This window comes from Calypte anna, chromosome 14 (genome assembly GCF_003957555.1).
Source record: "Calypte anna isolate BGI_N300 chromosome 14, bCalAnn1_v1.p, whole genome shotgun sequence".
Taxonomy (NCBI): Eukaryota; Metazoa; Chordata; class Aves; order Apodiformes; family Trochilidae; genus Calypte; species Calypte anna.
In genome coordinates, this window is record NC_044260.1 from 8499022 (window position 1) to 8525297 (window position 26276).

At 40.7% G+C, this 26276-nt stretch overlaps 1 protein-coding gene across 1 annotated transcript; it reads left to right on the forward strand.

The window, feature by feature from the left end:
- The first annotated feature begins 2795 nt into the window (after nucleotides 1-2795).
- On the forward strand, nucleotides 2796-6446 carry RMI2 (RecQ mediated genome instability 2). The gene is made up of 2 exons (XM_030460167.1): nucleotides 2796-3169; nucleotides 4049-6446. The coding sequence occupies exons 1-2, from the start codon at nucleotides 2899-2901 to the stop codon at nucleotides 4195-4197; spliced, it is 420 nt and encodes a 139-aa protein (XP_030316027.1). The 5' UTR covers nucleotides 2796-2898; the 3' UTR covers nucleotides 4198-6446.
- The last annotated feature ends 19830 nt before the right edge of the window (nucleotides 6447-26276 follow it).

Consider the following 26276-nt stretch of genomic DNA (forward strand, 5'->3'; position numbering starts at 1 on the left):
GCCCACCTGTGCCTAATTAGGGTGGGCCCCCACTGCACATGAGCCCTTTTATTTGGCCCCCTGGTCCCTGCTCATGCGCAGTGGGGGCCCACCCTAATTAGGGGCTCATTGCCTCACTCCCTGGCAATTAGTGGCACCTGGTTGCCTCATTTCACTACAGATTTGGGCCAGCCTAGTTGCATTTGACAAATGTCTGCCCACAGCTTTTAATTCCTTCATCAATATGATTAACCAACTTGGTTGGAGGGAAAAAAGGGGCCTAAAGAATATTTTATCATTGCCCAGATGTTCACTCAAGTATTTGATTTGGCAGAAATGAGTGTAAAAGGGATTGCATCAAATGACAGCAATGAACGCAATACTGACTGTGCTTCAGCCTCCTTAGCTCTGCTGGTGAGTACTGGAGACTTTTGTGGTCTGGAGTGACCAAAACACCACTGGAACTTCCCAGCAAAAAAAGAACCAGCATTACCAGAATGCAAACAAATCAATGGCTCTCTGCCAAACCATAGGTTCAACTATTCAGTTCTCCTTCTGCCTTAAAATCATGAAAACAATGAAATGAAGTAACTAGCCCACATCTGTTAGGATTGTTTGCTAGTAATCACACAAGAAATAACATATACGTCAGACTAGAGAGATCTGTACATAGAAAAAGAAACTATTTTGTGACTTTCACTGTGCACATTTCTTGTAAATGAAGCTGTAACTGGCAACTGAGCCCAAGTACTCTGACACACCTCTCCCTTGGCAAATCCAAAGTCATGTGCCATCTTTTCTGTTCTAAAAGTGTCTATTGCCCTGATATTCATATCTATTCAAATTGTACCAGAGCTACAGGTCTCAAATTCAATCCAGAGTAATTTACAGCCTGTTGGCCACCAACTCATTGCTCTGTGCTGAGCTTACTCTGCCTACCCTTCAATCAGAGAATAATCACTGTGGGATCATCTCCAGAAACAATCTGCTGAGGCATAGGGTATTTTTCCTGCAGCTGCAGACTTTGCATTTACTGAAAGATAAATTTCTTGTTTAGGCAAACAATTCAGTTTCTTGGAGCAGAATTGCCAGCACTATCTGCTCTTCTTCTCCTAAAATGTTTTTTCCCAAGGAAAATCTTTTAAAACAGGCCTTTTGGTCTCATCGTTAGAGATTTCCGTTCTTGCAGGGATTCTTGCCTTTGTCTTTAGATTTAATAGCTCAATAAGCATCAGACCCTCTTATTATACAGTAACAAAGAGGAATCAATACTTGTATCAATATTTAGCACAATTTTATTTTTTATGTGAAGCTAAAATATTGATGCTGTCAAGTGACTGCAGCTTAGGGGCATAAATTACAAATATTCTTCTCTTGTGAGCCTCATTCAATTTTGCATTCCATATACAGTAACCATCTGTCTTGATATCCTGTAAGCCATAATTATTTTATGCCAGATTATATGATTCTGTATTGTGCTTAGATGTCAGTGTTTTTATTGTTATTACCAATACCATCTTTTATTCTTACAGTAATGGTAACAGAAAAGTTAACTACTTCCTTAAACTATAAAATAGTCTCATTTACAGGAAGTCTCTAAACAGAAAAGATCTCTGGAAAAAAAGATATGATGAAATAAATATTTCATAACATGCTTGGTGGGAAGCAAAAAAGGTCTTTTGATGTATTTTGCTACTTAAAACAAAACTGGATATTTCAAATGAAGTAAGTAGCTATTTTAATGGAGAACAAATCAGTTTTAAAGAAGGATAATTCCAGGGGAGTCAGTTCTCTGTGACTTTCTACACGGTTTGCACTTTTGTGGGTAACAGAACTTGTGAAATCAAGGAATCCATTTCCTTGGTTTTCCTGATTCTTTTTCTTTGTTCCATCCTCAAGTTTTTCCATTAACTTACTTCTTGGCTTATTTTCTGAGTGTAATGTCAAAAGAAACATCATTTCAAGGATTTCAGATTGCAGCAAAGAGAATTATAGTCTGTCTGTAATATAAACAGACAGCAAATAAATTACTGGAACTAAAGTCTCCCAGATTAAGCCTGCCTTACTTTCAGTGTACTATGCTCCAGGTTTCCATATGATTATATACCAAAAAGTATTTTAAAGCCATCCTTGAGAAAATAATTGTTTTCTTTTTTTTTTCTCACGAAAACAGAGGAGCTTTATTAACTAACCAATAAGTGAGCATTTCTTGTGAAGTGAAAAAAATACTAAGGAAAATTATCTGGGATGACTCCAACAGGCCTGGAAGGAGGCGTGGGCGAGTCTTACTCTGAGCTAACCCTGCGGTGAGGGCAGGAACCAGCTGGGGGGGCTTTGCTAATGAAGGGGAGACACGGGTAACGCAGCTGTGGGCGGGTGGCTTGTTGGAGCATGTGAACCACCTGCGAGTAACTTCTCTTGCTTGCAATCTGCCTCAGAACCAGCACACCTGTGCTAAATGCTTTGGGTTTTTTCGTTGTTGTTTTTCACGCAGAAAACTCTGCAGTGGATGGGCTGGTTGTGTGAGATGGCGGCCCCGGCTCTGGGAAACTTCTGCCCCCTGCGCTCCCCAGGTGAACGGTTCACGGTAGGAGCTGGCGGCTTGCTGCGACCGCCGCTCCCCCGCCAGAGCGTATCAAAAGCCCCGCCACCAGACCGCGCCTCCGTGCCTTCATTTTCAAAGTAATGCAGCCGCCTCCGGCCACTGCCTTGCCCCGGCGCCGCCGCTCTCCCACGCCGGGCTGCGGGGCCTCTCCCCCGCTGCCACTCCCCTCAGGTGGCTGCGCGCGCGGCCGCCATTACGGCGCCGCCAACGGCTGCGAGGCGGGCCGGCCCCGCGTGCCGCTTCCCGCCCTTCCCCTCAGGGAGCGCTTCCCGCGGGCAGCGCCTGCAGCCACCCGGGTCCGGCGGTTCCACAGCATGGCCCGGGAAGCGGCGGGGCCGCCGGTGAAAGTCCTGGCCGCTCAGCTGCGGGGAGCGGTGCGGGACGCCGGCGGGACGTGGCAGCTGGGCCGGGCGGAGTCGGGCAGGGACCCCCTGCGGCTGCGGGCCGTGTGGATGCAGGGTACCGTGCTGGAGGTGGAGCAAGGAGGCCCCTGCGGTGGCTCGGCCCGGCTGCAGGACGGCAGCGGCTGCTTCACCGTGCTGGGGGTGGAGCAGGTACCCAAAGGGCGGCCCTGTTTCAGCGCAGGTACCGGCTGGGTGGGGGGGCGGGGCGGGGCGGGCAGTGAGTGTCCCCAGGGGTTGGGGGCTGCCCCAGGGTCTTGCGAGGTGCGTCACCTCCCCCTATTTATTTTAAGTAATTCAGAGAGGTTCCTCCTGGTGTCCGCCAGGCCTGCGGGCCTCCTGCCTTCCCACACATGGGGTGCTGAGAATGGTTCTTGTCTGGGGGTCACGCTGAGCTTGCACAGCGGCAGAGGACACGCGGTTACGGACACCCCCATCCCTCAGGCAAGGGGCATCCTGGCAAATCTGTGGAGTCTTGGAGCAGTGTGTGCAGCAGCAGGGAAGTGTGTTTGTATGAAAACTTAGGCTGCCTTCCCGTGGGAGTTCCAGTGACGACAGGGCCTTTTTTTGGTTCTCCATAGTTAGAGGAAGTGTTTGATCTAAGTGGGGTGCTGCAGAGGAGAGCTGTGAATCTAGGAACAAGGAGGATTTTTTTTTTTTTTTTTTTTTTTCCCATTTGTCAGTATTGTAAATTCAGCTGGAGAAGTCTGGACTGCAGCATCACAATAATGTGGTATAGAACAGTCATGTTGCTTAATTTTTTGTCTTGTGTGTTTGTCCTCTCCATTTGCACAGCAGAAGCAGGAATTGTGTGCAGGTTTTGACTCTTATTATATGTGAAAATCTAGCACAATCTCCTGTAAAAATGGCAGTAGGGATAATTAAGCCTTTTAAATGAAATTTAGTTTTAAGCAATCGTCGTTCCTCGAGTTTTCTTGCAAGTTTTGGCAGTTTTAATTCAAACTGTTAAACTTCTTGGTTTTAAATATTTTGCTTTCTCAAATAAAGATAAAATGAAAACACAGAGGTTGATTAAGTTCAATACTTACTTGTCTTTTTTTAGGGAAATATGTAATGGTGATGGGTGTGGTGCGATCCTGCAGTCCTGAGCCTATTCTTCGAGCAATAAAGATGACGGATCTTTCTGAAAACCCCGTGCATAAGAGTATGTGGAGCCTTGAAGTGGAGGATTTGCACAGAGTCATCCCCTAGATAACTTTTTTTTCTGCCTAAAATAACTGGATACATACTTGTTTACTTAAATAACTGTAAGCTGAGTCTTGTATTTAAATAGCTCTCTGGTTTCTGTGTTTCTGAAATGCTGAAAGTGGTACAGCAATAAGTCGTGTTCTGGTGAAGTGAAATTAACTGAGAAGGTGACACACAGGATTCCTTGGAACAGGATTGCCAGGTTCAAGGTGCAAAGATTTTACTCCCATGTGAAATCAGTTTACTGTGCCTAAGTGCTGTTGGTGGGTTCAGTGCCACACAGGTTTAAGGGTTGGGCTGAAGTGCCTCATCTCTTGGTTTTCAATGGGAGGGAGAGAGGCTCACTCTTGCTGCAGGGTGGGACAGCTCTGTGAAGAATTTGGCACTCTAGGGCTCTACCAGGTAGTGGGAATTCTCCCTGTTCAATATCTGAATTCATGTCTCAAGTTCTGCAGTAAAATGTGGGTTTGCCAGGATGTTTGTTGCTGTTGTACATCAGAGCATGTAACTGAGAAGTTTCAGGGTTATGGGTGAGTCTGGCCCTTTCTTGTATAGGGGAAGGTCAAAGCTGGGCTCCCACTGTAATCATGTTTAGTATTTGGACCTTGAAGAGGGTGCACTGTGTTAGCTCTCTCCTAAGTGGAACAAACCTAGATTTATCTTGGTTTGAGCTATCTGGCGAGCTCAGTGGCAAAAACATGAGGTCCTTTGTATTTCACTTTCTCAGCTTGTGATAGAAACTCAAAAACCTCAACTTTGCTATTAAGTTTTGGAGCATTAAGGTTCTGCATGGTATGCAGAACTGAACTTTGTAGATCTGGCATTCCTGTATTGGACCTATATAAAGGACATGTTTAAGGTGAATTGTAGGCACTAATAATACTTTTGGAAGAATGACTTGGCTTAACCTCATGGTGCTCCTGCAAGGACAGATGGCTCTTGGTGGGTGTTTTCAAACTGCTCTGATCAGCATCAGTTACAGGGTCATGTGGCCTGGTCTCCAGCAACCCAGAAGGTAAAATCAAGAGTATTGTGTGATGTGCAGATCCTTGAGCTATTTGATGGATTTTATGCATTTCCCATAGGACAATGTAGTCCATATACTGCATTATGTTCTGAAGAAGAAACGTCTCAGAGGGCTTCAGTCAAGGTGTGCTAAACTGTGCAGTATTATCAGTAAGTTGCATACTACAGTTTTAGTCCTAATAAAGCTGATGTAGTGCAGAGAAAAATGCCCATTTTTTAAAAACTGTAGGCTCCATCTGGGAAGTGTCAAATCCTGCCAAATGGGATCCTTCCTATGGGATCACATCCATAAGAAATCACAGACATATTTTAGTTGGCTCTAGGGATGGTTTTGTGCTGAGTCATCACCTCAAAAGTGTTTCAGCAAGCTTTGATACTGCCACTGGAGACTTCTGGAATGTACTCTCTCCCACATAAACTTCCCTCACTCTACTAGTTAATGACTTGTTTGCTAATATGAGGCATCTTACCAGGTAGCTTACATCTTGCATCCTTTGGCAGGGAGGCAGTGCATGATTCTACGTTTTTGAATTCCCAAGAAACGAGACATTACCATGCAGTGAAAAAGGCATACTTAAAATAATTTGGATGGATGGTTTCCTTGGTTCATTAAAGAATTTATAAAGGTCATTTGACCTATGGCTTCATTCCTGAAGGCCAAACAAGGCAGTGAAAAAGGAACTGTGGTTGGTTTGTTTAGGTTCCCCCCCCCCCCCCCCCCACCTGCTCCCCCGTATAATTTTACTGGTAATTCTGTCCTGCATCAGTGATGCTTTATCTGTAAAAGTCAATATTTTTTTTAGTGGTCCGGATGTGATGGTTATTGTTGATGAGGTCATTTGAGTATCTGGGGCCAACTCTTCCCACCCCAGAGCAGGAGGGGTTAAGGTTTCTTTTAGCTGGCTCCACCTGCTGCTGAGCGACACCGGTAGGAGCAATCCCTGCCTATGCTGATCCAGCTGCTACTGGATGCTGTGGGCTTCCAGTCTGGTTTGGGGGACCTGAGTTTCTGCCTGTCTGAGACATAAAACGTGCATTTGCACAACCTGGTTACATCTTAGAGACATCTGCCAGTGTGCTGAGCATGGTGCTTCTAGTTTAAAATGTTTATTGGTGTTTAAATGGCTTCTTTAGCACCTGCAAGATGTTACAAGCAGTTTCTAAGAGACCTAAAACCTGCATTCATCTTGGTGTTGCCATGTACAGATAGCATATAGTTAAACTTTCTCCTTTCTATATTTCTGTGTCCAAAGCTGTTCTGCAAGTACCTGGAAAGCAAAGCAGCAATTCTAAATTTTTTACTTTACTTGCTGACATTTTGCTTTGTTCTTGCAACTGTTAACCTCAGTATTTTTTGAAAAGTGTTTGGTTTGTTAGTGGGGTGAACATTATATGTTTTTTTAAATCAATATCTGGTATAAATATTCTTTAACTTTCATAAATACTGTATACTATTTTGGCTTCATTCAGGAATTTTTCCTGACTAGTGTGAATCATGTCTTACTTAGAATTTGTGTCATACAAAATTCTACCACAGACTAGTGTCATACACATGGTAGCTGAGGCCAGCTGCTCTTGTCTCTGTAAACAATAGGAGCCATTTAAATCCAGCCAGTTCCAACCCTGTAGATCAGTACAACTTTATTCTCATGAATAATCAGTAGAAAAGTTCTCCAGCATAAAAATAAGGGAGTCAAATGTTTATTATCTCATAGTTCAGAATGCCATTATTTCAGTGTTTGAGTATTATTCAAAAGATTACCTTTTACTAAGGAATAATTCCTAGTACTGTGGGGAGACACGCAAGGCATTTTTAAAATTACTCTCTATATTGTATTTAAATCAATTAATTAGACAGATGAGACCATTTCAAACAGAATCTGTAACAGGTTAAGACTACTTTATGGATAGGATAGGTATCAGTCACCTCTTCCCAACACATGAACTGATTTCTGAGAAGGAGGTTCTGAAAGCACAAAGGGAGAATGTGAAACTGGCCAACACTCACTAATCATGAACACATTAATACAGGGAAAAAAATCAGCCACCATAAAATGAGAACATTACTTAATTCAGTTCTTCAACCATCTTATTTCTGTGTTAGCCCTCCTGTTTGTCAGGCCACTTCTCTGGAAAAAGCTCACTTTCTCCATAATTCACTGTAGAGCTGAGTTTCATTTCTGGAGAAAAAAAGGTCAGCATTACTGCACGGGTTGAAAGCCCACATGCCACTTCCACAAAGTAGCCCGTTTGTATTAATCTGAGCTGGAAAGGATGTTTTGTCATCTTCTAAATGTAGTCATGTTTTCATTCAAGGCTTGTGAAGAGGCAATTTTGCCACTGAATAGGATAATTTTTTTTCAAAGTAACTAATACTCCTTTGTCTGATTTCATCTGGTTGATAGCAGTTTCTTTTTGCTGTACTGAAATCATTCTTCTTGCCCTCGGATGTTTTTGTGTGAAAAGCTTTTGTTTTATACTAGATATGCTTAATTCACAGTCCTAACAACTAATTAATTCATACTTATAGTGCTCTCCCTACTATTGCTTCAGCTTGTCTACCTAAAATCGCTGTTGTATTTTGGGTGTTGAGAGGGTTCTTCCATCTTCAGGGCTGGTATCTGCCCTTCAGAACTGTCTTAAGCTGAAACGAAGAGAGAAAATCCAGATAAGTTGTTAGTAAGTACCTGAAGGATGGAAAGGAATAAATGACATGTAATATAAGCTGTTAGTGTGCTGAACTACAAGAAAATTATGGAGGGAAAAATAGCATCACTTCTATGACATTATCAAAAAGCTGTTAGGAGAAAGTATTCTAACATTTTAGATAATGTTATCTCAGATGCACTAAACTGAAAAAGATACAAGCTTCTTTACACGTGTGTCAATAAAATCACACTTAGGAGGCAAAGAACAGCATTATTACTAAAGATCATAGGATCTGGCTAGTTTAGCTGTCCAGTTGAAGATCCTTGACAGGACTGATTTCTAGAAAGTAGTGTGGAGGCAGCTGAAAGGATTGAAATGTTCTCATGCCCTTAGATAGCCATCAGTTACCATGCATGGCTACCATGGCCATTGCAGACGCTCTCACAATATCCAACCCAATTCTCCTTTACTTGCAGCTGGGTCTGTTACACATCCTTCCTTTTAGTGTGTTTGGTGTTTAGTCTTAACTTGTCTTTCCTCAGCCCTTCACTATTTTTTCCCCTTGGAGACCTCTGGACATCTCTCAGCTGGTTCTCAACTAAAACTTGATGTCCAAAACTGGATGCATAAATTAAGATGCATAGAGAAAAATTATTTCTTATCTTAAAGATGTTTATTCCTGTGTACTTCCCTAGTATACTTTGCTTGTTTTATAGCATGCTTTAATAGCATGTTATTGTTAACTGATCTTGTCATCCACTGCAATTCCAATCCCTTTCCTCAGAAATGGGATAATGTACACAAGTAGCACCAGCTGACTTCAATCTTTTGGCTACTGCTCCATTCTAAAACTGTTTTCAACAGAATATTCAGGCTCAGATTTAGCAAAATTTGCCTGTGTTGTATTCATATGTTGAAGACAAATATTTGAGCTAAAACTACTTATAGTGTACAGGATACTGTACAGGATATAGTGTACAGGATACTACCCAGAAATTTCATGGTCATCTACTGCTTACACACTGGGTGAGCAGAATACATGAGGCAGACAATGACATGGCATTATTGCTGCATGTTGGAGTGTGTGCCTCTGATACACTGACACGTGTATTGAGTGTACTTTCTCTAGGTTTATGTTTTATGGCTAACCCAGTTGTCTACCAATACTTGGTAGCTATATCTTGAAAGTTATTCCTTTCCTTAGTGGGTAAAAATTCAGCAAACAGTTACACATTTTTTTTAAACGTACCACAAATATTTGTAGTCAGGAAATTGTGCGTTTGATGTGGAAGTGAGTTCATAAATGCCAATGAATAACATTTCATTGCATATAGAAAAAACCCTGTTTTCTCATTACTAAGTTTTATGCTTCATTCTTTGCTAAAGCTTAAGTGTCAACCCAAGTGTGGCATTTCAAGCATGATTGGCTCTTCGGCATGATTCCATCCTTTAAATGTTTTCATTGCAGTTGTGTAAAAATGGAATTACATCTTAAGTTACTATTAGGGCAAATGCATCAGTAATTAGTGTGACAGTAATTTGTATGTGTGTTTCCTTTAATGTCCTCATTCAATGAAAAGATCCAGGCATATAGCAAATTTCAGAGACCAAGTGGGTATGGTGTGCTGGGTGAAAAGCAGAAAGGGTCAGGGACGAGGAGCAAGAGGAATAATTCCAGGAGTAGGATAATTCTTGCTTGTGAGTGTTAGATTCATTAGTATTGTTTTCTTACATGCTCTTGAATAACAGACATGCAAGTACTGGAGCAGTGCAGTCAGCATGTTCAGGATGAAAAGAAATGAAACTTACCACTGAGCAGGCATTTCCACAGGGACAAAATTTCGGTTGCACAGATGAACAAAAGCTGCTGCTAAACTGCAGGCAGCCCTCAGCTCCTGTGGTTCACAGGTATCCTGTGTGCACATGTTGTAGAAAGGTTCAGGGTCCACCTGTAACACAGCAGGGGGTTGTTCAGAGGAGCAGGGGGCAGGGTGCAAGCATACTTCTCTTCTGGAGACTGCAGTCTGGCAGTATCTGCAGATAAACTGAACTTGAAGTTTGTTTTGTCTCCCTCCCCTCTGCCCTGTAAATGGTGAGGGCCATTTACAAACCTTTATTTTCTTCCTAATATTGAGGGGTTTATTTGTATTTTCAGATTCTAGATCTTTATGCTCAAGAGTGGTATGAAGTCATGCCACTGTTTTGTGGATGTCAAGGACTTTAATAGTTATGGTGATAGATTAGCTTCTTTTCTGTCTGGATTTTTGTTCTGATTACTTGCAGTTATCTGCAATTGGACTTTATCCTTGCAACAATCAAGTGTACTCCTTTGAAGTATGACAGCTGGGTAGATAGTCCTTTGGTGGCTGAAGTTACACTTACAACTTTGAAGCAGTTCCGAAGAAGTGAATGTGGTTCTTCAAAAAACACTTTACAGACTTTTTGCTTAGCTGTAAGTGGACAGGGCTTCATTTTCTTCTGCACGAGACTGCACTTGCTCACCTGGGAAAACAATTACTCAATTTGGTTGTTTTTTAATAGACCAGTGTAGTTTGAATTCTGAAGATTTCCCAGGTGAGATGGTTTGAAGGAAGATAAGGGGAGCTCAGTACACTGCTTGATCAACATCTACTGTTCATGAGTACTGAGAAGTATTTGCACTCTTCATAAATATGTATCTTTCATAAGTGTTACATATTACAGGCAGAGTTTAATTTTTATATTGATTTTGTTATTCACTGAAAGATTTTAGTTTGTGGCTGCTGACATAAGTAGTTGGCTAGTTGTCTTTTTTTTTTTTTTTTTCTGAATGGGAAATTTTATAGGCTATATCCAGCAGTGCAAAGATGCTGTGGCCAACAAATAAAACATAGCAACCAATAGTGTAGCACAGCCAGTATGGCTTCAGCCACTTAAAGGAGGACATACGTGACTTCCCAGCTTGCTTTTATGACAGGAAGTTTCTTGCATATTGCTTTTATTTGCTTATTATTTTTAGTTGAACTTCTTTGGATAGTTTTGTATTAGATGGTTGTATTTTTATGAATATATTAGAAGTTAATTATTTGTAGCAATCAGGAAAATTATGCCTGCAGTCACATTGTGATCCTGCCCTATTGTTAACAAATATAGGCTGCAAACTCAGAAGATGTATCTCTCCAACAGCAAAGAAAAGCAGAGGATACTTGAAGTAATCCTCCGTTTTAAAGTAAGGTACAGAAGTAACTGTAAGAATGGCAATATTTCTATGCCCAATATATGCTGGTGTTTCAGTATGGAGCTTTAGCTCAGCTAAGGCACAGAAGTCTCACACATTGCTCTTTGTGCTCCAGCACTGCTGGTGATCTGCACAGAAAGCAGCTCCTTACCTGCCAGCTCTGTGTGAACTCTTGAACACTGTCAGTGAGGGAATGGTTAGGAAGTATCCATTCGTTTCCAGCTTCATTATCATTGGTACCAAGAAGTCCAGCTGAAACACCTGGAATGAAATGGAAATGAAGTAAAATAGTGATTGTCACAAGGAGACACAGGAAAATTTTAGAATATGTCTCTGGGCTCTGATTGCTCTCTACAGCAGAGCTCAGCTGTTGTGTAGGGGAGGGAAAGTTTGCCCAAGCATCCACTGTGGATTTTTCTCAGACTGGATTGCTATCTTGCTAGCTCTTTCTTTGCTTCTCCTGGCCAGATAAGGGTCTTGTATCCATTCTCTGCTAATCTCCAGGGTCCAAGTTTCAGAATAGTGTGGGGAATGTATTCCAATCTTAAAAGACTCCTGGAATCTTTTAAGCCTCCCCTGTTCAAGCTCTTGCAGGTCTGATAAGACAAGCCTGCAACAGAGCAGTGATTCTCAGGTAGGGTTTGGGGTTAGGCTGACTGTGTGTGCAGTGAAATACTACACATGCAGAAATATGCAACAAAAATGAAAAAAAGCCCCAGCCAAAACCCAAGGAATGCTTTTTGTTGAAAACCAGGAGATGGAGAACTGCTATGATTTTTAGATCAAACCATACATTTTTCAATAGACCCAGAACACTGACTTACCAAGGAGTGGGATGTTTCTGCCCTCACATTTCTGCTTCTTCTCTCTCTACTTTACTGCACTGAAACAGTAGCAACCTAGGTAAGCACTTGGGTTCTTACTGGAATGATACATACCCTGCTTTATTTGGCAGTAACTTAGAATACCCAGGGCCTTTTCCAGGGTCTGTATAGATGAATAAGGGAAAAACACGAAAGACAACCCACATGCTGGTGCTACAGGTCCTGATAATTGGGATATAAGAGAAAAAAATCACTAACAGCTGACAGATGCTCTATAATTAGCTCTCACCATGGTGCCATCCAGCTAGAGTGATCATGCAGAGATCATACTGAAAGTCACAAGAGATGGAAACTCCTTTATGATTAGACACTTCTATTTTGTTGGCTCCTCTTCTTGAATTAGTGGTATGCTTTTCAAGGGATTGATCCAGCACTTGACAGTTCTCTCCCGTAACAGACAAGTTATGCATCCTGTATATCTGCTTTAAAATGAAAATGCAGTTTCAAATATGTCACAATGAAAATTCAATTATAAGAAAGCTCATTCTGGGTTTGCAGGTGGGATGGGGTCTTTGCTTAGCCCAGCATTAGGAAATAAGAACAGGATTGTGCTAAAACTTATGAAAGAGCAGAAGAGCCCAAAGGCTGCCAGGGACACTGAGGCTATAGGCCCAGTTTGCTCCAGACCTCTCCAGCTGCCTTGCTGTTGGAGCATTTAAAAGAAAAGCTGAAAATTCCATCAAGCCTTGCTTATTTTATTACCCAGAGAGCAAGGAGGCAGTCCTTGAGTTAAAACTGATTTTGTTTTGGGAAGTTATTTCCTGATTTGTACGTGGTTACTTTCTAGTACTTGAATCTGGCAGCTGTTCTGATCTATGTTTTGAGCATAAATATTTTGAAGACGTTTTCTTTGTTGGCTGATGGAAGATAATTTTGGTGTGAAAAGGAAGAATGTTTGACTTTCCTCTCCTACCTTTAGGCTTGGATAGATACTGATCACAGTCTGGTTCATTTCAACATAGAGTGATCTTGAGTTACCAGTGTCCTCATTTAGTATTACAGTGAAAGTGTTGTGAAGAAAATCCTTGGCAAGAAGTACACTGCACTTTGATGCCAAATCATAAATTTTTCCATCAAAGGTCATTAGATGCTTGGTTCCAATTAACATTGCATGATCTAGGGAACAGTATTTTAGAAGAAACACCAGTGAGTTTTCCACAGAGCTGTGTTAGAGTAAGAGCTGTGCTACTGCTTGCATACTGCATCACAAGCAGCTTCTGGCTGGCATACTCTAAATTAATTTCTCAAGCTATTATTACATTTTAATTAGTAGCAAATTGTTCTGCAACAGAAATTTTTCCAGAAAGGAAACAGTCTAAGAATTTAAATAGATCCTCATGAGTGTCCTAAAACATTAAGAAATATGAATAGGATTTAGAGTATTTGGTTGTTGTTACACAGTTACTGTTTTACAAGAAAATTGTAAGGAAAATTATTAGTGACCATCTCTATGTAAAATACTCTTCCACATATTATTTGTAAAATTTAGAACTAAGTGGAAATAGACCCAGCTACAAAACAAAGCAGCACCAGAAGGCCTTACATTCAAAGGGACTCTCCATCATCTTCCGTTTGAATCTGTAATACTCTGCAACTATGTTGATTTTGTAGAGATCTTGGAGAGGCCTCATTAACTTTTCTTCAATGAGATAATTAGTAATATTAACCAGATCCAGGGAGCTGTCTGCTTTAGGAAGCACTGGCAGTTTTACTACCACTGAACAGTTCCTGTAGAAAATAAACAGAACACCATGTGCCTTATCTGCTAAGCTGATGAAATGCAGTTGCTTTTTTATTAGAAATGTGGAAGTGAAATATTCATAAGAACTGCAGTCTTGTTACAGTGGCCAAGACCCGCACTACACCATGCCATGTAAGGCAAATTGTCACAGTTCTGCCTGCCACTGAGTGCATTCAGTTGAAATTCAGTCTGTCCTGGTAGCCAACAAAAATGAACATCTTGGTGTCACGCCCTGTGCCCAAAGCAGAGAAGGGCTGGGTGGGTATCTGCAGCCCTCAGTGCACAAATGGCCTCTAGCCCTTGAGAATGCTACCTGGCAGCAGGAATCTTCCAGAAAGCATCAGTTACCTGGGTGAAAAGCTGTAAAGGTTGAGTAAGGGCTTCCGGGTCTTGCTCACAGCTCTAGAAAACACGGCCTCTGCCCACCTGAGCATCTGCTGTGCAGTCTGTTGGAGTGGAGAAAAGGAGATTACAAACATGACTTCAGTTTGGCCTCAGGGCAGGGTCAGTACTTGATAATGAGGTTTAAAGCAGTGAAATAGCACTTCAGTCTCTTCCATTTTCCACTTGCCTGACAGCATCTTGTCATTTAGAGGTTAATATCCAGAGGATACTAACTAGGACAGTAGTCACTACAGCAACAGGTAATGGTCAGAAATATATCCTTCCTAAATGAACATTACTTACCAGTATTTCACTTAGTTAAAGTGGTTCAGTAGTTTGCAAAGGATTGGTATCTTCATTAATATAAATTGGTGACACGATATACACTCTTCTTTTCACCTAAAAACGCCCAAACCTATTTGTGCACTACTTGTTGCTATCAAAATCTTCCCTCTCCATGGAAGAAAAGCAGAAGCCACATAAATTACCAATTACTGCTGCTGTGATTTCAACAAAAACAAAACAGCCTCTTCTTTAGTGGGAAATGTGCTGCTTTCAGGTCAGATCTTCCAAGAACAGTAGATTAGCTGTGCACAAGCTTGTTATGTGGAAAGATAACTGCACATAAACAGATCTATTTTTCTGTATCTGTAGTTCAAAACAGACAAATTTGTAGGCCTTATTTTTCAAACCATTAAAAATAGAGAATTAAGCTATACCAACCATATCCAAACCTGCTTTCACAGCCTTTAATGCCACCTGGATTGGTTCCATTAGCCACACATCTTTTAAAATGCTGGGCAAAAAAGCCTGGATTTTCTTCATGTATTCTTCTGTCTGCTCTTGCCAAACTTCATCAAGTGGCTTCAAGGTTACCTCATAGTAGGCGTCCTTCAGAGTTGCCAGTGGCTCTGGAGCAAACAGCATGAGAAATAAACATCAGGTATTGTGCTACAAACTGTGAGTGTCCGAGTCTACGTGTGACTGTGTGTGCAAGCGTGTGTGTCTTTGTGTGCATGCCACTATGTGCATCTGTGTGTGTTCACATGCATGCCTCTGCGTGTGTGTATATGCATGTGTGCACATCTCTGTGTCTGTATGTGTACACATGGAATGTCCTATACATGCACGTGCACACAGTGTCCTAAACACACCCACACACATTTCTGACACAAACACACTGTGTCTTAAACACACACACACATGAAGTGTACTATACACACATGCACACTCACACAGTGTCCTAAACACACACCCAGTGTCTTGACACGTGCACACAGTGTTCTATACATGCACATGCACACAATGTTCTGAACACAGTGTCCTAAACGTAGCCACGCACACTCACACACACAGTGCACACAGTGTCTGACACACACAGAGTGCCCTATGCACACAGTGTCCTACACATACGCACACATGGAGTGTCCTAACATGTGTGCATGTACACACACAGCATGTTGTAAACACACACACAGGCATGGAGTGTCTTAAACACACAAATGGAGTTTCTCAAACACAAGCACACACACAGTGTCCAGTTCACGCAGGCACACAGGAGGGGTGTCACATACATGCACACAGAGTGTTTGACACACATGGAGTGTCCTGTACATGCACACACGTGTCCTAAACACACATAGGTGGAATCTCCTACACATGAACGCACTCAGTGTCCAAAACACACACACACACACAGAGTTCCCTAAACACACGTGCACACAGAGCATTCTGCATGCAGATACAGACACAGACACACAGAGATACATATAAGATGACACATACATGCACATATGCAGATAGACACAGGCACATGCTCAGACTGATGCATGTACAGATGCACATACACACAGAGACTCATGCCTCGTGCACAAATACAGACACACACATATACATGTGCCCTGTATATACACACGCACACCTATGCAGACACCCACATATGCATGCACACATACACACCCATGTGCATACATACATAGGCACATGCACATCTACATACAGACATGTTCACACACGTACAGTCACAGTTACACACACGTAGACACACACACACACATACACACGCACATACACAGATGCAGTGCCTGACTGTGTGTCTGTACGTGTGCATGTGCCTATGTATGCCCATGGATGTGTGCCCTGTATGTCTGTGTCTTTTTTTTGTGTGTGCTTGTGCCTTTACATGTGTGTCTGTACAAGTGTACCTGTAAGTGTGTGCATCTTGATGTGTTTCCCTATAGCTTCCAGCACAAAGTGACACAAGGACACAGAGAGCAGGCAAAGGCAGCTTTGTTTTCATGGCACTTAGGTGTTTAGCTATAACCCTGATCCACTCCTATGCCTTGTATTACAAACAGATCACTGCTTTGCAAAATCAGAGCAACACTTTGCAATATGCCAATTGCCAGAAGTGTTCAGCTCAATCTGTACCTGACCAAGAAATAACAGGACAGTTTGGTCACAACTAAGTTCTAGCAGGGTCTAATAGCAGGGAGAAAAACAGGTCAAATAAAATCTGCTTAGTACAAACTTTCAAAACTAAAGGATGTCCTTTGGCAGGAAATGCTTGCCAGAGAATTGTTAGGAGAAATGCTTCAGCTTAGGAATTAGGGCTCTGTTCTTATCCGATTGAAACCTGTCTCCTGTGTCCAAGAGAATCGCTCTTCAATTATTTCATTAGCAAGATGATCACACTGAGGTTACTGAGACCTTATTGCATCAAGATTCCTCCTCTGTAAGCTAAAAGCTGAGGTCAACAACTTTAGACCAAAATAGAAACATTTGTGGTATTCAGCATCTTTTTATAGTCAGTTTGTTTTGCCCTGCACAGACATTGTCCTATGCTCCTTGCTTTGCATGGTGTTGCTTACTTTGCAATTCATTCTGCATTTGCTGGACAATGGCTTCAATTTTCTCCAGGAAAATTGGGAGCTTGCTTCTCAGTATTTGTCTGATTCCACTTTGCTTCCACACCTGGGCCACAGCCCTGCCCACCCTGTGGAGGAATCCTGATACCTTTTGCAAGGCTATGGAAGGCCAGCCAGCTGCTTCAGACAGAAACTCAACTTGCTGCACCTATATTGATTCCCAAAGAAAGAAGAAATATCAAAATAAATAGTGATCACAAGCAAGGCTTTGACTCCATTCCAAGGCCACTCTGACATCCTCAGTGCTGGTGCAGAGACACAGGACCCTTACCATGAAACATGCTTTTCAGCTGTGTACAAATTGTAGGTTAGCACAGGATGAACCATTTAAATGTTTAAGCAAAACAAAACAACTGCACACAAGATAAGGATTTTTAATTAATAATCCATGAACATTTCACAGGCTATGTGCACATACTTACTGATCTCCTGAATCTCCACATATATCCATCAAACTTCTTCATCTTCTCCATCAGTCTGGTTTTCAGAAGGCTCCAAACTTCATTAAGCTTGTACTGTGGAAAGATTAAGAAAACCTTTGAATTTATGATACAGAATTTCTTGTGCTGGGTCCAAATCACTCAAAGTTTGTTCTTGTTGAAATGCCAGCAAAGCTCCACAGTGGCCTCCAATTTTGCACAGAAAAATTACTTCTGCATTAGTCAGTTGGTAGAGAGGGGAACAGAGGAGTAAGGATTGAAGATTAAAAAGCCTCCAAGCAGAGAGTGAAAAACCCAGTTTAGACGTAAAAGCACATTCAGTAATTACAATTTTAGTGTTGTAACCAACATGCTGAGCAGCCCAGGCACATCACTGCTGCTTTTGCTTTAGGAGGGGGTCCTATATACTTCATGTTTTTCAATCCTCACCATGGCATCTTACCACAACAAAGTGATAGATGATGTTACTACAAGTTTTCAAATGGCATAATTCTCCTGTTTGTCCAGTTACTCACCAAAGCTTACACCTGCAGCTTACCTGGAAAATGCTTCATCAAACTGACAAGGTTAAATTATATTCTCAAAAAATCACAATACAATTAAGTGACACTGAAGGATCTCACCTCAGCTTTAAGAACTGGATCCCCACATCCATGAGAGAGAAAACTCAAACTTCCATTAGCAGCTGTTAGAGTCATCTGTCCCACGTGTTCTCTCCTTTCACCATTAGTAGTGAGATAGGTATTAACAGCAGCCATCTGTTGCCCATCAGTACAAGCACTGACTTCCATTCCTTCCTCCAAATCCCCTTAGACAATGAAAAGAGAGAGCTTCATTTCCAGGAAACACCACTGACAGACATTGTTTCAAAGCCAGCCTTTTAATTAGGTGATCAATCAACATCCGAGTGTGGTAGGTGTTTGTGGGGAAAAAACAAACCAAAACCAAGAGGAGATAAACAGGAGAAAATTAGATTAGTGTCAGTGTTTGATTTTCTCTTCTATGTGGCTTGTGAATGATTTACAAATACAGATTTGCTCCTCCAAAGAAAGTGCTGAATTAGTATAAATCTAAAGAATCCTCTCAGTCACAGTGCTTTACAAACATTTTTCCACTTAAGTCTTCCACTATCCCTTGTTGCTGACATTTCAAAACTGCTTAGATCCTAAGAGAAAGATTATCAGAAACTCATTCACCCACAGAAGTTGTTTGTGCCCAAGCAGAAATGCTTGGCAAAGTGTGCACAGAATGTGCACAGAATGTGGGTCAAGAGGGGAGTTTAATAACTTCTACAAATTCTGACTCCAGAAATTCAAAAAGCAATGGTTTTAGTCTCAAATATATCAATAGCACCTAAAATTACATCATCTACATGTTGGCTGTGAAGGTACCTACCTTTCAAATACCCCACGTAGTACTGAGAACATTCCTTTCCTTTAGAAACAGCAACTTTTAATTTCTCTTTCTGATCAATAATCCCCTCCACCAGGATTTGGCTCTGAACAGACGAGGAAGTAGTAGTTCCTGTCAGGCCTAACCAAATATCTTCAAAGGCTCTTAACTGCAGTCATAAAGGAAAAATATTTATTCAAAGCCTCCACACAGAATTAATGACTTTTCAGAGTTCATGCTCAAATATCAGTGCTTCCCACAAAAAGGCAAGTGGTGAGGGAAATGTTTTACAAGGCCTCTTCCTGTGCTGTGCACAAGCATTGGAAGAGAGGCACAAGCATTAGGATGATTGGCTCAGGATGACTGAACAGCAGAACAATTATGTACAAAATTTTCATGGTAGCAATGAAAGAAACATACTCTAACAGTCAGTTCCCTACGAGGCTGCTAATTTGTGCCATTTATCCCAAAATAAAGACTAGGGAAACCTAGCAGATCAGCTGATACTTATTGCATTTCCCTTCCTCTGAACAGAGAGGGAAAAACACTTTCATCTTTTTCTTAGCCTGTTACTGATTGAATCATCATTTTGTTCTTTTATTCTTTCTAACAAAGAGTTTGGAGGCTGCTGACCACATTATTTTTCTGCCCCAATCTGTAGCCACCATCAGCTTCTCTACCTTATTAATTTAATGAAAAATCTATAGCAAGTGTAAAACAGAGGGGGAGAGAAAAAGGAAGAGATTTGTCTCAGGATGAGCATTGTATAGAGGCTGTTCCATGCCTTTCTTGAGGCCAGTTCTTTTTTTCTGGCAAATGATGCTTTGTATGAGTCTCACATTTTGTTTTTCTCTTATTTTAATTCCCCTTTGATTTTTTTCTATGGGGCAAAAAACCCCCCATGCCTCAACAGCCAATCATGCTGAGGGTGAGCTGTCATAGCACACAGCCTCTTAAAACTTCTGTAGACTCCAGCTGATACACATGCACTACATATTTGTCATCAAGCTCTACAGATAACTGATGGTGTTGCCTTCTCCTTTGTCTCTGGATCATACTGCACATACATTGCAGAACTGCTCCTTTAAAAACAGAGCGAAAGAAATCAGGAATAATTTATGTTGCCTGCACTTGCATGCTGGTTTATAAGTCATGGGCTGCACCTGAGCAGTTTGGAAGACAGATGGCAGTAGGGCTTTATAAACCAAAATCCAGTGCCACTAAAATAAAGTCAAGACTCACTTTGACTCCTAAAGAATAGTTCTTCGTATCAGCTGTACTCTGATTTTTTAAGAAAACCCCAATCAACCCCTCATCTCTCCCATGATCAGCAAGGTGAATTCTGCCCTCTGACTGCAAAATGATGTCATCTTTGTTGAGCTGGTGTAGTCCAGAGAAACCAATTACCTAAGTATGAACAAAAGAAGTGTTAAAACTTAATTCTTCTAAAGAAATGGGTTCTGTAGAGTCATAAGAGGTTGTACAATGTTTGCATTCTTATCAAATTACACCATGAAGTGATGAATAAAACTTGTGTTTTCAGATACCACTGCATCCTCCTCACAGCACTGTCTTACTTCAATATATCTTCAGTTTCCGTGGTATAACACATGTTCAGTGATTACAGCCTAAGCCAAGAAGGGCAGCTGGAATAGAACTTAAATTTACTAGAAAAACACCTTTTTGGGGAGTTGTTATGCTTCTCAACCTACTCTAGCCAGGCCATTTTGATTCATGACTTTGAAGAAAAGGATCCCAAAGTATGCAAAGGCAGCTGATTTTGTATAGTATCATACAACAACACACATTTTGCATTATAAACAGGCACTAACACATCTTGGTCTTGGAAAAAATTTTCTTTGGCATCACAATTTGGCTGCTGTTTGCTAACTGGGCGTGACCTGCTCTGCAGTAGATTAGGAAATACACTGAGATGCTTTTCAGCCACTGGGAACTAGAAAGAGACATTTATTGAAAATTTGAAGTTGTGTGTTTGTTGTTAATATCTATAGGCAACCCTGGGGTCCAACTTGCACCTAAGGAAGACCGTGGATGGGGTTTGGATTTGTAATATAAAAATAAATGACAACTATAAGGTTACCCTAAGGTTCAGAAATCCAACAAAACCAGCAGCTGTAACAAACAGCAAACTTTTACCTACAGGGGAAGAGAAGAACTTTTATTCCTCTCTAGTTTCCTGTTCAATCACTTATGAGCCTGTCTTGATAATGTCCAGAAACATGAAATTAAAAGACCTTTGAGAAAGAAACAGGAAAGAAAGAACATGAAGGAGGTGGGAATGTTTACAACCATAACCAGACCTATAGAATATACTTCTGTGGCAAACCCAACCTTTCTGCCTCAGCCCATCAAAAGACAATGTTTGTTTATGGTTCATTAAGTTACACAAGTATGGCAACTCTCATGAAAAGTTGCAGCTGAGTAAAACTGAGTTTCCAAAACAGTAATTATATCTAAAATGAAGTAAGTGTATTATGTTTATGTGAGACTTACATTAGGAAGGTCACAGAACTCAAAGCTCATAAAATAGTCAAGGAAAGATGAATAGTTTGTTTCCATTTTACCCAGAATCTTCTGTTTGGTGCATGAGGCCAGGAAAATATTTTCAAGGACAGCTTCTAACTGAAATTTATCAGGATACAAGAATTGATTTCTCTGCAATTAACCAAGAAAACAAAGTTAAAATATGACATGAGAACCTTAGGCACTCCTCTGTGCCCAGTCACCCCAACCTGTCCCTGTGCTTGCTATTTTATTCTAGAAGCTTCACAGTTTTAATGTAACATTTCTTCTTGACAATGTTTTGATTTATCAGTAGTTCCTGGTCCCTATCCCACAGAATTAACTCAAGTTTTGCAAATTTAGGGCGTGAGGCCTCTAATTTCAAAGAACAAATTTTTCTTAATTATGCTACATTATGCTTCCTATGCAGAGAAATATGCTAAAAGTCAAATGAAATAATGGCATTCCACAGAAAGTGGTACTCTGTAGAGGCCTTCTTAAAATCCACTCAAAATTACATACAAAGCCTAAATAAATTCCTGTCCATTAAGAAGAGCTGCTGTTAGAAAGCTGTTAATAGACACAACTATCTTCTCTTACCTCGTAAGTTAAGTTGTGTTTGAATCTTTTGTCATCCCAGTTCAGATCTAGATATTCATTAAACAACACTGATCTTTGCTCTAGAGATCCACATGCATGCAGGTGCTCCAAGTTTAACACTCTCTGAAGCTGGAAGAGATAAAAACCAAGACATACCTGTTAGCAAATTCCTTCAAAGATGTGTTTGGTACTAGAGGATTATGCTTGCTGGGCAAAAATGGACCTTGAGAGGAGCCCTGAATGGGCTCCATTCATAAGTGACTCTTTGTGTCTCCACCAAGAAATCTAAGGCACTGATGATTCTGTCCTGAGGGAAAACTGTATCCTAAATACAAACAGAATTCTTCAGAGGTTTTATTTTTCTTTCTCTGAGACATGAAAAAGCTGACTTGAAGTACAAAGTTTTCATATGACAAGTACAGAAAAAATGAATCCAGTGAGACCCAAAGCCAGAAATTTAGTTGCACTCATCCTTTCCTACACAAAAAGACTCTTACCTGACCTGAAGAGAGGGTCATGCAGCCACCCCAGGAAGTGATGTTCATCTTTGATTTATCCTCTATTGTCAGTCGGATGTCGGCAGGCTGCCCATCATTCCCCGTGAGCTGCAGCTGAAACCAGAGGAGGGTTTGTCTAGAGAAGCAAGACTAGAACTAGAAAAGCATCTGCAGGGTAATCGAGCAGAACGATCCCCACCCAGTGGAGAAGAAAAGAAACACAATTAAAACCGCTAAAGGAAAATACTGAAACTCCATTGAGCTCCAGGTGGCCTGGAAGCTCAGTGCCTTACACAATCACACAGGGAAACTGCACTTTAACAACCGAGGCAAGAGGAGTCTTTCTGCCACCTTTCCCCGCCCTGCATTGGGTCTATTGTGCATAAATAACGACACTACAAGACTGACTGCACTATGCTGGTTCCATAATGTTTTGAGATGAAAAGTACACTGACAGTAAATACAGTATCACTGCTCTGTACTTTGCAGCCCTTTCCCACGATCTCACCTGCTGGTTGTACTTTCTGCCTCTTCTTTCTGACAGAGAATGGACCTCCAGTTGCTTCAGAGTGAAATTAAAGGGATGGGCAATGGTGACTCTGTAGTTCACACGGTGCCTTCCAAACTTCAGAGAAGATGACACTGATACCTGATCCATATCAAAAGATGTAAAATGAACTAGTGAAGTGAAACACCTCTCACATAATGACCTCAGTCCTACACCCAGTAATATTTCTCTGTATGAATTATGTGCATAATAATGTCCTTTTAAAAGTAGTGAGGCAAATTAATGTTCAAAAGAAGACTTTCTTGAATTTTCTTTATGGAACAATCTCTGTACTTTACTAAAATCAAGAATCATGCTTAAGTTTGATGAGGCTTACATTTAGTCTAATCCTTAGGCACTGTAGACTCCACTGCTGCAGAGTGCTTAGAAACAGCTCAGAAAGTTGAAGCACAAGATAAAACATTTGTAGAACCAAGAAATAAATTCTGTCATGTTGCTGTATTTCAGACACACATAAAAATGGCAGTTACTTGCAAGTCAGAAAGCTCTCCTATTTTAACCACACTTGGAAATCAGCTTAACCAAGGTTCTCTGAGTTATCTTTTTTACTATTTATATTTTTAAAAAATAATGCTGACCTACTTTAAGAAAATAAAACCTGGTTTATCTGTTACAGCAACTTTGTGTCAAAGTTGTCTTTGTCATTAGTAGAGAGAAGAACAAAAGAATAAAATGCAAAAGAGCTTCCACAGAATCAGTAATGCTTAAAATGCAAAGCACAAGTATGTGTCACATTTATATGTAGGTAAACACAGCAAATGCCCATGCGATAGGTTCTACAGCCTTTTCAACCTCACACTAATGCTTACACTTCCTCTTGTGTCTCAATTTCTTTCCCACTCTGCTTAGAACATGACATTTGTGCTGTTCTTTCCATCTACTCCCCAGAGCTGTCCTAGAGCCTTTGAGAGTCCTGGGAATGGCCTTTATCCAGTATTCAAGCCAGATGATTTCATTGGCTTTGGCTCTGCAGCAGCCTATTACTGAAAACAAACAAAATATAGTATGGCCTGAAAATGCTCACAACAAGAGTATCAGCTGCTCATCCTTCATAACCATAGCCTTTTATGCTTCCAAGAAGGATAGTTTGCCTCCCACTTCAGTTCCACTGACCACTTGATAGTCTTGTAATTCTGACATTTATTTGCTCTAGACTGCTGTACCTGGTTCTTCTCATTCCAACTGACAGTAAGATCATCCCGGTGACTGCGTGCCAAATGCTTCACATACAAGTTGACCTTGGCATGCCATGGGAAAGGGATGGAGAGAGGATGAATAAGTTCCACTGCAAGAAAAGGAAAACAAAAAAGCTTTCCCCAGTACAAATCATGACTGTTCATTTTCTGATAAAGACATTGGACAGATTCTCCCACAGGCAATGAACCTTTGAATTCGTTGATGCTTTTTCACTCTGGTGAAAATTTTCCTTGGCACTACTGGATTTATTTAGCCTTTACATTTCATATTCACAACTCAGAACTACATTTCTGAACTGGACACTTCTAATCTAAAGCAAGTAAGATCTTAGAAGGCCTGGACTGAAACCATTTGAATATGCATTTTGAAATTTATGTGGTTTAGTTTATTTTATATTCTGCTATCAACACTGGCAAAAGACAAGAGAAACCTACCCCGAATGTCATGACCTCCAGGCAGCTTTGGGAAACGTCCAGCATAAGTTCCTGTTACCTTCATCTCTTTGCCATCCCACAGAGCAATGTGCCTCAGCATATGTGTTCTGTTGCCTTTTTGGTAAACTGTCATAAACACAAGCTGCCTTGGATAAACTTTTAACTAAAAATGAAAAAGAGGAAACATATTAAAACCCAAAAGTTAAAAGTTAGAAAAAGTGAAAGTTAAAAGCCTTAGTGTGTAATTTTGATACTGTCATGTTCTCTAGAACCTCATTTTAATGTGTTTATAAAAGCTATAGTACATTGAAACCTTAAAGCCCACTGCTTTTGTACCTATTAATTTCTGCTTGACTTCATTTCTACACTAATTCTTCTTCTCAAATAGTAGAACATACATAAACAACTGAATATCCCATTTACAAGTTTTTATTATATAATTTTGTTTTTTCTCTCTCTTATCTCACTGAATAATTCTTACAACATCTATTACACTGTAAGCCCAGCAGACAGCACAGACATTAGTATCTATTTGTGACATGTTTTCTTCCTTATTTAGAAAAATAAATGTGTGGTACCTGCATTATAAAAATTGGCAATTGGATAGTCTGTAAAATACTATTTTTCTTATTTCTGATATATTCTATATACATGCTCCCTCTATTAAAACAAACAAATAAAAAATCAAACTGCAGTTTATACCACTGGATGCTCAGTCAATCTAGAGTTAAATGAAGAAATCAAGGGCAAAACACCTCATAGCAGTTGGAGCTGTATTTGACCTTCACTGTTGGGCAGCCAGCATCCCAAATGCCCTACTCTAGATCTTGCACTTTTGCCATCTGAATGACGATACCAACCTGGGACATTGTCTGTATTATTTCAATGACATTACTGTAGCTGGTTCCAGTGAAAGTTAGTTTAGCTGTAACATTGAAATCCCTTTTTTCCATCCTGAGGTAGAGTTTGCCTTTTGCTTCACTCATATCATAATTTACCTTTTCAATTCCCCATTAAATTATTAAAAAAAAAAAAAAAAAAAAAAAAAAAAAAAAGAGAGAGAGAAAGATAAATTAATTTGAATATTTGGCTTGCATTTTTCACACAGAATATATAATCCTGGTTCCCAGAGCCTAGGAGGAATCTAATTTTCCCTTACATTCTCACTATAGAAGGCACAGCTACAAAATAGCATAAACTGAATAATGTGCATAAGAAATTAGTTTCCATGTGAGCAGGAGTGACTGTGCTGTATTTGACTGACATATAATCCCACTCATCTTTCCTGCTTATCCTCTATTGTGTATTTTTGCACAACAAACAACCCATGTCCAGAACTGCTTTGTGCCCTGTCTCTAAGTAGCCAGAATAACTTAAAACGTTCCTGAGAAAAGTTGCAATTAATGTTGATGAACAGCAGCAGGGTCAGATGGAATAAATCCTTTCCAGTAGGTTGGGATTGTTAGCCCTTTGAAAACATCTTGGACAACAACAAAAATGCCAGAGATCCTGCCCCTACTGCCAACTACAAAAAGGCACTAGAAATAATGCAGCTTGGCTCCTAAAGCACTAGAACATTAGACAGTTCTAATTTGCAGTGATG

Excerpts from the sequence above, each read along its gene's own strand:
- RMI2 (XM_030460167.1), top strand. The coding sequence starts at position 2,899 with ATGGCCCGGGAAGCGGCGGGGCCGCCGGTGAAAGTCCTGGCCGCTCAG. Across the intron at positions 3,170-4,048 it reads GCGGCCCTGTTTCAGCGCAG|GGAAATATGTAATGGTGATG; the intron begins GTACCGGCTGGG and ends GTCTTTTTTTAG.